Raw genomic sequence first — 16,967 nt, forward strand, 5'->3', positions numbered from 1 at the left:
TTTTGTTATACCTAAAATTATTTTTATATTTTTTGTGAATTTTACCTCCCTTCAGTTCCATAGCACGCCCAGTTTCCAATCATCCCTTATAGAACACAAAATGATATGTGTGACCAATAAAAAACCTTTTACTTGATTAATTGTGGAATTTTCTGTTCTCTGTTCAAAATAGTAAATATCTTTTTTGCTGTTGATTTGAGTGCTGTTGGTTAGCATTCCAGATACTCTCCTTAATGTTATTTCATATGTTTACAAAAGTTAATGAAGATTAGAAAGAATTTCTAAAATGCATCAAGTTCTCATAGACATGACTACTCAAAATGTTTCAGTTTTATTCAAACAACTTATATTTTTTCAATGCTCTGGAATCTTAATCTGTTTCTGCCATTGAATTAGAAGGTTATTTGAACTATTTTTGTGTTCTGAAAAAATTATTGACTGTGCAATATCATGTAATTTGGGGTATGTCTGGAAGGAAAGGTATCATCTAGGCCAAGGCATAAGATGTAGTTCTTATTGGCATTTTACATTTGTAATATTTTTTTTGTTTTTCTAATACAGCTTTTGTTTTTTTTAAGGTGCTCTTACTAGTCACCTTTGCCATATTAATTGTAACTGCATATATACTTTTGGTTTAAATGTTTTATTGGCTTTAAGCTGTAGCATTAATAATCATATCAGCAAGGGTTAACTAATGTCCCATTGCCTTATCTGTAATGTAGAATCTTCAGTTATTCACTGATGACCATTGTTGTTTGCAGGCATGATAAGTCTCTTATGACATTCGTCAGAACCTGATCGAGAAGGTAATTGATATTCATGAGTTGTGGCAGTTTAGTCTAGGAAGCATATAGATGGTTGTCCCTCTTCGAGATTTTGACACGAAAGTATACAAAGATAGACAGATAGAGAGAGAGAGAGCGAGAGAGATACTTTTGAATGGTGCATTGTAGTGATATGCTTATGTACTGCTACTAGTTGCCATCCAGAATTGGTAATTCTAGTTGGCTGTTGGTGGTACTCTACGAAAAGAACTGTACAACTTCACAGTCCTCATGCATTGCCTCATTAACTGAATGGTAGAGGTACCTTAAAATACTCCGGGATTCAGTGACTGCTTAAAGACTGGGGTGATTTTCCAGTTAGTTTTGGGTGGATGCATGCTAGTTTTGCTCTTTTTAGCTGTAGCATATGAAAGTCATGAGAAACATAATGATTTCAGCTGAATAGTGAGATGTTAGTAGTTTATTCTTAATGCCATAGAATGCATATATATATAATTAGTATATTTGTAATACACTGCATGGATGATAAAGTGTAGTTGCTATTTTAGAGCCAACTTCTTTTAGAAGGTATCTTGATAAAAGAGCATTAAGAGTTAGTGATATATATTGGTGTAGTTAAGATCTCAGTTTTTTCTCAGTCATGTAATTGTTTTTTTTTTTTTTTTGCTCTTATGAATATATAGTATGAGAACAAATCATTCTTTTATATTGATCATTGGAGTTATGTTTCTTCCAAAAGACACATACACTTGTGATAACAGTTTAGGTAATTTTTTTGTATCTCATGCTAATCTATTCTGGTTTTCATTCAAACTGGGAATAAACTTGAATAAGAGATTCCTCCTGGATAATGAAGTCTTGATTCTCATTTTTTAAAATAAGTTAGAATTTGACTAACACATTGTAGTTCAATAATTGTTTATACTGCACTGAATATAGTTATTTTTTCTGAAACAAGTGTAATATGCTCGTAATGTATGATTATTGTCATTACAGTATTATTATTATGTATTGGCATAAAGATCTGCTATCTGTTAAAACCCTGGCATAATCTAATAAATTTTCCTGTATTTCCTTTTAATATTGAATACAATGTTGTAATTAACTGTTCCTCCTTCGGTGCTATAGGAGTTCATTTCAGTGTACACCAATCTTAGACGTTAAATGACCCCTGAAGACAAATGGTAATGAAATGTGGTGCTTTCAGGGTTATTTAATGGAAGCAGATTCAGATTTGGGGGTTGCAGACAGTCTTTTGGAGCCCCTCGTCGCTTCAGCTTCTTGTGACCCCAAATGATTGGGTTTACATGGTATATATATATATACTTCTGCCTCAGTAGGCAGTGAGAATTGCTGACTATTCTCAGATACCAAACCCTATTTTCAGAAAAAAATTGATAGTATTTAGTAGGAGAATTTGCTTTTTGTAATTGTTTTATATTGTGGATCTTATAGGAATTTTTATTTTTAGTGTGTTTAATTATTTTAACTCATAAGTAAAACACAAATGTATCCTGATTCGAAACGAAAATATGGGCACATTTCGCCTAATATCAGGTAACCCTTAATCTCTACCTTCGCTCGATTAGAAAGAAAGGTCTATAGAGAAACCAGAGGCTATAATCATTATGAAATTAAGATATTTATTGGATATGTTTATTTTATAGCTGTTCTCTTTTCTTAAGTTATGTTAGGTTTATATACCTAGTCATAATAATTATACCAAGTACAGTACTTACCATCAGCCACATTACATATTAGGGAAATGTCAAGGAAATATTAAGTTTCTCTAAATTCTCAAGTAGAATTTTAGTTTTCTTTATTACTTGCATTTTTCAGTCAGCTCAATAATGATTCAGATTGATGCAGTGTAGTTATAGCTTATATCAGCTCACTGCTAGGGCAGGAATTCTGTCATATGCAAATACAATAAAAAAAAAAAATCAAGCAAAAGCAGACTGATGGGCTGAAACAGAGACCCCCCAAAAAAAATTTAAGTTGTCAAATAAGTAATTTAGGGTAAGATTTATGCTCCAGAATTAAAGCGAACAAAACTTAGATTTTCTCAGTAAGTAACAATCAAACACTAGATTGTAACATTGTTTAATGTACTTTAACATAGGCCAGCCTTTTAAACAAACACTATTTTCTTATGAGTCAGAATTTATTTATAAACAGAGCCAACACAGAAAAGAATACAGTACGTGTATTATGAATAGCTATCCTTTGAGTATGGAAGAAAAAGCATAGCCAATGTTACAAACGCACTTGAAACACTTTTCTGTATCGCATACATTTGAGGATGATGCAGATTAGCTATTCCGGAATGCATAGGCGCAGCACTGTTGGGTAATCAAAGTAAGGGATTTTTTCTAAATGACAATCATGTGCATTAAAAATAATTTTAATCTGAATAATCATTTTATGGTCATTATCATTCATGTACACAAAGCTATTCTTTCAGTTTTTCCTTTTTTAACATACCAGTTACTTCGTTTCTTTTTCTTCTTAAGCTATTTAGATCAGTAATATTTTTTGAAATCATGAATACCGTCCATGATCGATGTTTCCATTTCAAATTTCTTTTTCAGTATTTATCATCTTTTTCGGCAGCCATTTATGCACATTGATCTTTGACTTCTTTCACATCTGTGTGCTGTAAACTCATCCTTGCAGATACCCTCCTAGTAAATAAAATATTTCATAAGTCTTATAATAAAGGCAAATACTGATTTATAAAGTATTGTTAATAGACCCCCCCCCTCAATAAATGAAGTGAATTTTTTTTTCTTAGGGCAGAAGACATTTCAGTGATTTCATGGTCTGAAAATTAATCATGGTCTGGGTTTCTGGTAATTATAAGTTCCCACAGCACACAGACAGTGTAAATGCTCAGAAGCTCATTGGCTCTTGTTGTAGTAGTTTTGTGAATCTTGTAAAAAATAAGATCAAGGTTGTAATTACATGTATTTTTAATATTTCAAAATATCATAGTACTGTATTACAAGGAATGGATAGCTGCACTTTAAAGCGCTTTACTTATTTTTAGAGATATTCTTTATTTCTTATATTTTGGTGTTATTTACTGCATCTTCATGTAAGTTTATCGGTAAAAATTGCAATGCCATTGTCACGGTAAATTGTTCTTTTCTATTTCCTCAAGTCTTATTTAGCTTGGACTTTGTTGCTCAAGTGAAAACTGTTACCTCTGATTCACTGCATGCAGAAGTGAGCTGATGTGAGCTGGTTACTTTAAATGTTGTGCAAATAATAGAATCTAAACTGATTACGGAAGGTCTGCCAGATGGTAGCTTAGTGAGTCGCTCTTTCAATGAATGCAACTACTGTATCACGTTACTATAGTAAGACTAAATTTCTACGCCATTACCTGTATATGTAACATGATATATATATATATATATATATATATATATAATATATATTATATATATATATATATATATATATATATATATATATACATATATATATATATACATATATATATATATACAGTATAATAATAATGTACACACTTTGTCTTGTAATAATATAACTAAGTAAGAAGGATGAATTTCAAAAACAGTAACCCATATAACTTACAAAAAATTATGCCCAGTGATTTTATAAAATGTCAATTTTAACTTTAGCATTTGGAGTTAGCATTTTCTTCATGAAAACTTGGGGTATTGTACCTTTTTTCCAACTTTTTTATAGAGTAGTTGTAATTTCTTTCATTTGTTTCATCAGTTATACTTACAAATACAGTAGATGGAAAAGAGCACTCATTAGCATAAGAAGCACACAGCACAGTCAAGTATCCTCAACTAGCGTACTTGTGTTGCAATATTCTTGTATTGTTTCTGTTTTCTGGAGAGTTTGACGAGTGAAAGAAAACACAGGACTAAACATTCAGAATATTTACGAAGTATGGTAGACAACAAGGATTTAATATTACCTCTTTCAGTAACTAATGTGAAGTTCTGTATACTATATAACGTTTGATTATACAGTAGTGCAAATTATTAATTTAATTCCAGTTTTGATATAGTTACTGAAACTGGTTAAAATTTACCATAAGTCTTTTACCCTAATATACCATAATCTTACCATAATATGTATTTGGCTGTGGCATTGCCTTAGAGGCTGCATGATTAAAATACATGCCAAGGTGAATTTGTTCTTGGTTTAGATCCTATTTCATTCAAATACAGTAAATGTAAAATGGGGCATTGTTATTGGTAAAAATGCCACATATTCCAAATGTAAATTTTGTAGCAATAGAAATTTTATTCATATTTTGATCACTGCAATTTATGCAGCAGGCACATTAAACATTATTAGCATAGATTTTGGTGCCTCCCAGTTAGTTTTGCTCTCCCACTATCATTATGCTAACCAGTTTAAAACAATCATTTGTATGCTCACTCCATCTACACATTTTTATTCACATGTACGCTACATGTATGTACATATTCCCTTTTTCAAAAGCTTTTACTGCTGAGTAACAGGCTCAATTGCTGAGGCATTCAATTTTACTACAGGATGGTATCCGATGTATGTATTAATAACAGGATGAGCTACGTATTGAACATTAGTCTATCAAACAGTAAAAGATTCTCTTATCTCAGGGGTCTAAAACAGTAATCCACTAAACCAGGTTTATGCATGTCTTTTCAAAGAAAGGAAAACTCACAAATGGTAATACTATAAAACTTTTGCAAAGTACAGAACTTTGCATAGCAGCAATACTTCTTCGTATCTTGAAGTAATTTAGTGAACATTTTTGTAGGTACAGAATAGTGGAAATTATATTGTTAATTACGAAAATACTTCCGAGTGTAAAAGAAATTACTGTTAAGGTGTAAATACATCAGTGACATTGGTGCAGTAGAACTGGATATGAATTTTGACTGTATAACTTACTTCACTGAGTGGTCAGCATTCTCACTGCCAAAAGTCAGTTGTCTGTGATTCATGGAATTACTTCTTCCTTAGATAATGCATGTTTGACAGTGATGATGATGCTGCTGCTTCCAAGCTTACAGCTCTGCTTGACTTTCATGATGAGAGTAGATTAATGAGGAGAGCTAGATAGAATATGCAAGGCTTTATTCGTGGCGCTACTTATTGTTAAAGATAAAGCTATGATGGCCAATTAATGCTTTTAACCAGGTGATTGTGAAAATAATAGCTTTGTGAAATATAGATGTGAAGCACATTCTGAGCAGATCATTGCTAAACAGACGGACATTCTGCAGCTTCATGAAATTTAGACATAAGTGATGGTTAAGCAGATTAATGCCAGTAGTGTATTTACAAACATCTGTGAAAGGGTGTAAGTTCACTAGGCAACCAGACATATTAGTTAGATATTATCAACTTTAAAATTTAATGTTAAGGAAAGTTCAAGGAATGCTACTGAAAATCTTGACAAGAGTAAAAGTTATTTTTAAACATTGTATTTTGTTATATATAAAACAAATAATTTTAGTTACAGCAGATGCCAAATAACTGAATATTATGGATATAATGCTAATGTTTTACAAGATATGAAATGAAGATTAGTCATAAATGAAATGTTAAAAATGAGGCTGAGAATATAGAGTATGCATATTGTACTCTACACATGACAGCTTAGAACTACAGTACAGATAGTGTTCAGCAACTGTAATCCGAAATATAGTGACTTAAGAGGACCACTAGGAGTAAAGGATAAGGCATTCATTACAGTATTGTGTTGTTAAGCAACTGTGTGTTACAGGAAGAGTAGACTTTACACTACTTATAAGGCAAATGTTATTACAGTACTTCTTGGGTTTAAAATCTGATATTCAGTGCTGTACTCTGTTAATCTTTCTGACTAGGAAGTAAAATTTTATTTCTTCCCATCAGTTGCAATGAACATCATTGGCTATTTCTTTATGTTTTCTGCTTTATGCAAATTTTCAGTACATCTTGCTGGTTTCATTTCAAATAATGACTGCATTAAAAAAATTAAAGGATTTTATAGTATCAGAGTGCAGTACACTTCAGTATTCACCATTTAGTTATACAGGTATTTTTTTATTGTTTTAGAATAACACAGCTGCAGATTTAGATTACTTTTTCATAACAGATTGTTATACGCTGTGATCTATTACATCGTGTTGTTCACATTAAACAAGACAGTGAATAAGATTTGTAATCATCTCTATACATTCTAAACTATCATTAGTGAATTATGACCAATCTTCCAGAAGGTTACAGATCACCCGAACTTCTCGAAGGTATTTAATAAGTGGTAATCTTGTGAGTTGACATTTTCTCCTCAATCTTGAAAATTTGGGGAAAGTTCAGTGATATTTTGTTTTGAAATGGGTACTTTCTGTATATATACATACATACATGTACAGTATATGTGTGTGTGCGTGTTTGCGTACTTTTAATGATGTCATGACAACAAGCATTCCTTATGTCAGAAATCTTCATCCAGTCATTCCAAATCATGCACTTGCAGATTTAGAACTTTCATTGAAAGCTGGACGTTTATTTCCTTTCGCAAAATGAGAATAGACAAAGTTAGTTTCAATATACTTGAAAATGTTTTGTATTAAAGTGCCCTAGAAACTGACTAAAATTATATGTAAATGCTGTCATTATGAAATGGTTTGTTAGACTAGGTGATTTAAATAAAAAGATATCCAAATGAGAAACAATGTTGTTGGTAGGTATAGAGTTCTTGGAGTAGACGAGAATGGAGACAATCTTAAGGAAATGTATTTGCAAAGGGGTTTGGATGTTGGAAAAACATAGTTTCCAACAGAAGTGTTCAGAAGAAAAATTGCGGGATGTTGGCCGGAGATTGGGTGAAGTAAAGAGAATGTTAAACCAACACTGTTTTATGAAAGTGAATTGTGAATGTCGAGAGAAAAAGAAAATGAAGGTTGATGCTGATGTGGATTGTACGTGTGGCATATGTCTCATTTAAGAAACTCAAAATGTGAGAAACTTGCAGTTACACAGAGAAAGTGGTAAAAGGGTTAGCATGCCTGAAAGGATGGGTTAGTGTGTTTTGAGATACTTCAGTCATGTGAGGGAATGGAGGACGATAGATTGGTGAAAAAAAAGCGTATGAATTGGAAGTGTTATGGGGGAGAAGGAGAAGAATACCTCAAAAACACTTTATAAACGGAATGAGAGAAATGTAAGAACGGAAGGGTCTCAGTATCCAGGAAGAATGAATGTGCTGGTAAGTGAGACGAAAGTGTGTTCAAGCTTGCCCAGCTGCTCATGAGTTCATCTACTTTTCATCTGTTAAAGAGTGAATTTGACAGTTACCATCCTTTTGTTTTTTCTTTGTGGCCACAAACTGTTAAAGGAAGCAGCTTAATGTTAAAAAAGGATATGTCGTTTCTGCTTGGCACGTCTGTTCAAGGAGATGGCTAAATTACCAAACTTCATGGTTAGAAGTGAAAAACTACTTTACCATTTCAAATTAAAACTGAGATTAATTTCTTATCCCTCTATTGTTCATTATTCATTCACAGTTTACTTGATCATTTTCTGGAAATAATATTTTATTTATGGGAACTATATTTTATGTATAGAGACTACATAAGGTGCACAGTATGTATTTGGAAAACAGAAGATCCTTTGTTGAAAGCTAGGACCACTGAAGTCATAAACTGTTAATGTTTATCAGGTGAATAATACAATGCGAAAGGTTTCACAGCATCATCGTATACTAAGTTTCTTTTCTGTGAGGTGGAACTTTTGTTGGGCTTAAAGACAGTTATGTTAAAGCCATGGGTAGCGGTGCAAAGTAAGTTTTGTGTGTTTTAGTGCATCATTGTCTAGTGATACATCATAGATTGTGATTTCGCTTAACAGTTGTCATGAAGGTGCTAAATACATATGTGCTTAATTGTTGCGTATTGTGATGTGGTGAAGGTGTAGTAAATTTGTCTGCTTTATTGCCTGTCATTTAATTATAGTGTATGTAATACAGTAGTCATAATCTTTTGATACATTATATGAACTATGTCCTTTTATGCTAGATGCTTCTCTCAGATTTAATTCACGGATAATTTTCCACTCACTTTCCAGGTCTGCCTTGGCCTAAAGAGCGTCCAAGAGATCTACAATTGCAGATAGCCTCTGTTGCTGTGACACCTCCTGGTGAGGTTTCGAAGTCAATTGTTTCAGTTGCCAGCTCACATACACCAACTCACACACCTACAACAGAATCAAAGATATCTCCAGAGAAACGCATGACTCCAGAAAAGAGGAAAAGTCGTGGTAGCAGTACAGAGGAGAATGAAGAAAAGAGGAGGAGTTGTGAAGTGGAATCACATGAGTGGACACCACCAAGACAATCCATCAATATTGGAGCAGGTAGGAAATTGTCTGTTTTGTTTAAATCTCCAGATTTGCAATATGGATTTCATAATAACTACTGTATAATGATTCCAGGGTCCAGGATGAGCAGAGCATTATATTACAGTATTACGGTATTCCATTTAGTTCAGTCACTGGATCATCGCTGATGTCAAGATCTCATGATATCAGTTCAGTGAAGTGGTAATAATAAAAATTAACTATATAATGATTTGTTGTATTTCCACAGTAGACATAACATTAATTTAGAGTTCTTTGTTCTTCCTCATTTAATCAGCTTGTACATAATTTCTCATAAGAACTTTTTCTTTTAATACATTGTAAATTACTTTGTTACAATTGAAAGGCTAAGATGTTTGTACTATAATAACATTTACATTATCCTCACCTGGAGGAAACATTTTCATGGAATCTGAAAGATTTTTGTTCAACAAGGGAGTCATAGAGAAATTTAGGTGAAAGAGGAGATCTATGTCTTAATGTGAGTTCTACAAAAGGTCTTTGAAATTATGTAAATGCAACCAAGAGCCTTCTCAGCTTCTATTGTACATTTTGTTAATTTTGCTTAAGTAATGTTTTCGTCCCTATCTAGCTGTGGCGCTGTTTTTGGGAACTTTGTTAATTTGTTTAAATACTGTACGGAATTATAGATACAGTATACTGTATTCTCCCCTGAAGGGACATAGTGATTTGATTTGCTTATTCTTCTCTTTCATGAACCAATGTACAGTACAGTAACAACATAGGCAAAAATTATACTGCTAATTCACTGTCTCAATTATGTAATAAAGAAGTAGCAGTAACTGCTTATCTAATATTATTGTCTGAAGGTTCTTTATATTTAAAATAACATTCTATGTACCCATAATGAAAATACTGTATTGCAAACCCAAAATTATTTTATGGAATTTAGAACAGTGGCTACATTGTCATCTATCCCTACCTATATGTGATTGTAAACTAAACAATACTTATTAGTATGTAATACTGTACTGTACTTAATAGTTTAAGACAGTCCATTGATATAAGAACAACATTGTTAATACCACAGATGCTCCATTTATTCTTTCAATTTTATGCCTCCATTAATCACTTTCTGAATTCATAATAAGCTTTTGGAGAATGGAGATTGTTTATGGCCATTTTTAACATTTTTCTACTGCCTTTGTTAAAAATTACTTGATTAAATAGAAGTAGTGACTGAATATCTAAGAGCTATAGAATGATGTTCTAAACTTAAGAAAAGGCATACATTCCATATCAATATAGATATGTGTATATATATGTATAACTGAATCACGAAAATATGGAATGTGATGAATATATAAATAAAGGCAATGAAACGAAGGAAAGAGAAACAGTGGAGTACTATACTGCGAGGTCTTTCGACTTATAGTCCTTTTATATATATATATATAATCTGTGGTCTCTACAAATATATACTGTATTGTCAGGAAAGTACAACATAAGAACATCAGGGCAGGAAAAGTACTAGTTAAGCAGAAAAAATGGAGCAGTACAGTAGCAGGATTTAGCTTGTAATTGAAATTTTAGTAAGCGCTAAACAAAGACAGTAAGAAAGGGACAAAGTCGGCAAAAATGTTATGAATATGTGAGGCTTCTACTAAATATATATTCAAGAAGTTGACAGGGTTCCCTATATTTAAAGTTCCGTTGTTACTTAGGCAATAAATGTTTTGAGTGTATTTATCCCATTGTTTGTCTCTGTTGGCTTTTATAGATCTTTATGTTTAACAGAAATTTTTATATAGTATTTTCTTAAATGTTAATAATGTGTCTTTATGTAATGCCAGTAGTAATATTCATTTTTGGTGTCTGTGAAACCTGTGGATATCAACTTGATTTGGGTAGTTTTCTTAACTTTAGTCTTCTCCCTGTTGGTGCTAGGTGTAGGCCTAGTGTCCCTGGAGCGACCGAAAAGGGACCAGCCCCGACCTCTCAGGTAGGCATGATGATTGTGCAAATGATATGGTTTGTTATGGGCAAAACCAGCGTGCTTTGCAGTTCTATAGTAAGAAGTTTAGAGCAATTTTTTCCTAAGTATTTCCAATATTTCACTATATTATGCAAAACTGTATTCAAATATTTGAAATACTTACAAATTTACTCTGATTACAAAGGGGATTTGTAATTGTATACAGATACATGATATATTTCCAATATGTACCATCTTGATACAAAAGCTATTTGCAATGATTCCATTCATTACAGGTACAGTATGTCAAAGACATTACATGTAATCTTCGTAAATATTTGTGATAGCCACCATTTCTATTGTTGACAACCCCTCAATTTTCCACATATTAAATACGTTATTTTAACTTTAAAAGGAAACGTGAAATCCATCTGAAATTTCAGTCTGAGATATTGTCATTTTAATTATTTCCATATACATTAGCCTATCCTTTGACTTTTCAGAGTAAAAAATTGCTTACTTCAAACATAGACCCTGTGTTAGCACTGTCAAACAGAAAATAAAAAAAAGAGTTACATTGTTTATGAAAGTCTAACTAAAATATAGTTCTCAATAGTTGTATTTTGAAGTCAAGAAGCTTGCTGTTTTTGCCTTATTCTGCTGCCTCTGTAGTGATGGTAGGTCCTGAGTGTACTTCATCAATTCTATTCCAGTAATACTGATTTGAATCTTAAAGTTGACAAGGGGGGTAAATAGCACTGACTGGTGTCTTCAGTTCAGTGGTACAGTGAAATACAGTTTCACACTGTTGTCATTATGAAAAAAAAAACTTGAACCTTTACTTATCCTTAACTGAAGTTCTGGTAGTTTGTTGTGTTGGCATCTAACATTTGTAGTTTTTACTAAACTGTGACGATGTTATCAATACAAATTTGTAGTTAATCTTTTAATTAACAAGTTTTTTATTTTTAGATTGTGTGTTTGCATGAATATTTTCTTACAAATGGTAGATTATTTTCATTACCTGACTCCATAGTATGCTACATCATTGCATTAGGCAAAAGCATGTTGTGTTCTTGACAGTACTATGAAGTACAATACAATTTTTTTATATCAGATATATATCCTTTTTAAGTTTTGTCTGTAGATTTTACTGTATACCCATTTTCGACATTATGAAAATAATTCACAATATAGGCATAAGAATGGTGAATTCCTGGTCACACAATTTTATATACGAGTGTAGGCATGGCTAATAAAAGAGTAAATATGCACAGTTTCAGTAACAAAGCAAAGACCAGAAAGAAAAGCAATTACAAAGCTAAGGTGAAATACTGGCAATTTTCTATTTTGAGAATAAAACCTGTAAATTAAAGGAAAAAGTTAAAAAGTACAGTATATGTAAAAGGCAATAAGTTTTAGATTAAAGTCCACAATTTACATCAGATAGATGTAGCTATACCATGGGATACAAGAGTTAAAGACGAAGGCAGAGAAAAGGTAGAAAAGTACCAAGATCTAAAATTGGCAAGTTGAAATGAAATTACAGTAGTACCTATCATCCTGGGAGCACCAGGGGTAATCCCAGAGGACCTCAGAAAGACCTGGAGAAGATTGGATGCACAAACCTCAAACTTGGCTTGCTTCAGAAAACTAGCCTGTTGCTGCAGCATGGATACATGGAATTGTTGGAATCCTAAGAAATCAGAGTAGTAGGGGTCGGATCTTCAGAAGGCAGGTTGCAGCCTGCATCCAGACTCAGGGATACCAACCTAACAAAGTTATGACAGGAAAGAAAAAAAAAGGCCACTGAAGGAAAGTTTATACCCTTTTACAGCACACTGTGTGACATATCTCTGACAGTGGACAGTGTAAAAATAGGGCATGCTATTTATGATCATATTTTTGCTTCATAAACAGTCATATTTTACCAAGAGTGTTCTTCCACCCTGTTCAGTGAGCATAAACTGCTATAGTTCACTCATGGGAGCAAATGAGATGAAGGACTCTTTGTGGATAGGTCACACCACTTTGCTTGTAAACAGCAAATCAGTAATATGTTTAATTGTGGCCAACTGGCATCAAAGAAAGATATTTTTAGGTTAAAAATATTTAAAATGTTCATGCACAGAACGATATAGACACTGCCCTACTTAAGAACATTCAACTCACAAACATTCCGAGATACAAACAAAAGGGATCACAAATTAAAATTGTGTTCAGAGGTCTCCCCTTTTTGCCAATTTTGTTTATATATAAGTTTAAATTTTTTTATATATTATATATATATATATATATATATATATATATATATATATATATATAAAATATATAAAATTTTTGAAAGTAATATTTGACAAATATAAGGAGAGAAATTAAAAGTGTGAAGAATAGAGAAACTCCAGGAATGGATGAAATTACAAGTGAGATGCTGTGGTACAGTTAGTAAGGTCTGATTGAGTGGTTGACTAGGTTGCAAAAGTATATTGTGTATATGGATGAGAGAGAGGTTCGGTATAATGTGGTTTGGATTCCACAATAAGCTGTAGGTCCCGTTGCTAGGTAACCAGTTGGTTATTAACCATGTAAAATAAGGCTAATCCTTCAGGCCAGCCCAAGGAGAGCTGTTAATCAGCTCAGTGGTCTGGTTAAACTAAGGTACACTTAAACTTAAACCTACGGAATAGACGTGATGTGCAACGTTTCCTTTGTACAAGCGTAAAGATGAAATGTGTTGCCGTGGGAATGAGAGCGGCATAATATTAATTGACATACCAAGGAAGTTATGTGGAAGGATTTTAATTAGAAAGTAAAACCTCTGACAGGAAAGGATTGATGGGATGTTTAAACAAAGAAGAGCGTCTGTGTTAAAAGCTTATGGTAGATCAAACAATGATGCAATGTGGCTGTTGTTCAAGACATATAGTGTGGAGATAATTCAGGTGGTCTTGAAAGAGGATTAAATGTACATGAAAATATGTGGGATAGGAAAATAGTTCAAGAATGGAGTGTGGACTGACTGCAGATGATGGAAGACTAAATGGAGATAGTGAAGTATTTTGTCTTACCTTTAAATGGTCACACTCAACTCGGCCAGTGGATAATTAACTTTTCCAATGTTGGATGGTTACATGTCCTCTGATATCTGATTGTCCTCATTTTAACTTACATGGAAAAAGTTCTTTAAGTAAATATTGTCACCCTTCATTTTAATTTCTTATCTAGTTTTATAGGTAAATCGGAAAAATCTGATGTATGAACTTTGTGGACCAGTAGTTTTAATCCTAGTCAGTATGTCTTTTATGACTGTCAGCATAGAACACAATATATTGTCACAATGAAGTCAGCAGAAAAGTGGAGTTAATTACCTCCTTCCATTGTGTCAGACAGAAGAGGAAAGTGTGTTAGTATGTGATTTATCGTAAGCCTGTAACAGCCTATCACCACTTCATGATCACTTTTTATTTTTAGTATAAACTGATTACAATAACTATGTAATTTCTCTCTGTCAGTTACTACAGGAAAGCAATAAAGTTCTGTCCTGATATTTATGGCAGGTCATGTACAATTTTCTATACTTAAAAATAATTTTTTACAGAGGTGTATTGATTTCAAGGAATATGAATCACCACTGTTACTCCTTTACAAATATTATGTATACAGTATTCCTATATACAGTACTGAACTACATAGGCTTCAGAACAAAGGTATTGGTTCAAGTTACATAATTTTTGGGATTATTATCTGTTGACTCTTAACACATGCTTTTGAATTTACATATAATTAGTCTATTTTCTTGATTGATGAAGAGGTTTAGCAACTAAAATTCTTTTGAGATGGCACAGGTTTTAAGTATTACGGCAGATGTCAGCTGCCTCCACCTTCACCTATGGTTTGAGTGGGTATTGTTAGATGTGCATCATCTTTATACTGTGGTGTGGGAAATCATAATAAGGGTATACAGTGTTTGCTTAGCAACATGCTAGACTTTCTTCTCCTTGTATAACCTGCAGTAGAAATGCTGCATCAGAATGCATTGTTAATAATAGTTTGGAAGCAATGAAAAATACTCAGTATAATGCACATGATTCAGATGTGATAAGATCCCATTTGGTATGAAGATGATGCAATGAAAACGCACTAATGTTTGCACATTTTTTCCTAGTGGCACAGCACAGCATTCATGTTTTCCTTTGTAGTGTGTGGGAGCATTATTAGTGTGGATAGTTTGTTTTGATGCATCTTATGTGAACCAACTGAAACATTATGAACAAATATTTATCTTACCTTTATAATTATGTGGCTTCTAACATGAAATTTAATGTTACTTTCATAATAGGTTTGGGTTTGAAACTTGAAAAGAAAAAGTAGATGAAGGATTTAGCTTATAAAATTGAAATAAGGGATCATCCAATATCAGATTTACATGTTGGGCTCCACTGACGCATTTTACTTTCAAGTTAAAAGTCCGTGAAACCAATAAAAAATATTACCACCTTCCACAAAGCAATGTCTCTTTTCTGTCCCTTATCTCTCTAGAGTAATGAAATAAAAATGGCTTCATCTAAATTCCTTCTTATACGTCAATCATTCTCTTCCAACCTCTGAAACAAGATTCTGAAGGAAAAGTGCTCACAGAAAATAGTAGTTAAAGCAGGATGAGAGGGCAGTAGTTTCATTTCTGTATTCCTACTGATCTTATGGTTTAAGCTAATAGGATATTTGTGAGGAATGATGTGTATATTAATTTAAGATTCAAAGCATACAATAGTTTTTACATTAATTACAGTATGAAAATATTTTCTACTTGGTATTTATTCATGGTACAGTAATAGTAATGTATCTCAGGAAATATAATGTATTGAGTGGTTCTGAAAGAATGTTCCTAAAGAAATTTTTCAATAGAAGTTTAAAAGAAATTTTAATGTAAGTTTAGTTACATTTAGGAATAAATTAAGCAAAAGTGACCAACCCTTCAATTCAGAGATTTCTTTTTGGAGAAACAGATACTCTTGATACTATTTATGTGCCAACTCTTTATTTTTTACATCAGTGGTGGCACAATGAGTAATGGTGGTCAGAGAACTGTGACAACAGGAAGTTCTTGTACAGTACTTTTTCTATTCTAAATAGCAGTTGTTTGTTCCAGTTGATAATCTGTTCTTCTTTAAATGTGAATCTGTGTTAAATTTGTGTCTGAGGGCCTATATATGAATATGTTGTAGAGTGATAATACTGTACCTTAGTCGCTGAATTTGGTCATTATAAAAGAAAGTTGACAGGAAAAACAATCAGTTACCCATATCTAGACCATGCCTGAAGGGGAAAAAGTGAGGAAGAATCGGCCTGAAAGGTAAAAAGTGAGAAAGAATCATGGAGAAAATTAAGCCAAGCCCTACCCAAAAGAGAGTGATGAATCTGCTCCTCAAGTAGTAAGACATGGGAAGAGCATGAAACGTGATAAGCCTGCCCCTCAAGTAGGAAGACATGGGGAGAGTAAGCAAGGTATAAAGTTTAACTGGTCCATTCTTCAGTGCCATAAGAGAAAATTGTAACAGAAGTAAGGGAAAACTGTTGCAAAACAGATTAATTATCAAAGTGAATAAACTGAAAGAAGATTAAGCAAAGGGTAGTAACTGACTTGAATGTCATAAATTAATATATAAAAGTTGGGGGAAAGTTTGAGTAATGGATAATAAGATTACCATTCGTAGTATCACGTTTAGCATTCACTGCTTTCATAGATTTTCAGATTAGAAAAAAAGGCCACATTTATGGTTGCTCAAAACTCATGGTATATGTCCATGAAACCTGCCATTGGAAATATGGTAAATATTGCATCCATGCATTGTCTATTGATTCCCATG

At 32.8% G+C, this 16,967-nt stretch overlaps 1 protein-coding gene across 4 annotated transcripts in view; it reads left to right on the top strand.

The window, feature by feature from the left end:
* The window catches only part of LOC136851916 (uncharacterized), a 127,772-nt gene that overhangs the window by 104,065 nt on the left and 6,740 nt on the right, over positions 1 to 16,967 (top strand). For 3 of the 4 annotated variants that reach the window (XM_067126270.1, XM_067126271.1, XM_067126272.1), the window contains one exon: positions 8,874 to 9,161. In XM_067126270.1, the coding sequence (XP_066982371.1) occupies positions 8,874 to 9,161 (288 nt within the window). Of the gene's footprint in view, positions 1 to 8,873; positions 9,162 to 11,072; positions 11,128 to 16,967 lie in introns of all 4 variants that reach the window. The other variant, XM_067126273.1, reaches the window with a different exon arrangement.

The sequence above is a fragment of the Macrobrachium rosenbergii genome, chromosome 24 (assembly GCF_040412425.1).
Source record: "Macrobrachium rosenbergii isolate ZJJX-2024 chromosome 24, ASM4041242v1, whole genome shotgun sequence".
Lineage (NCBI taxonomy): Eukaryota > Metazoa > Arthropoda > Malacostraca > Decapoda > Palaemonidae > Macrobrachium > Macrobrachium rosenbergii.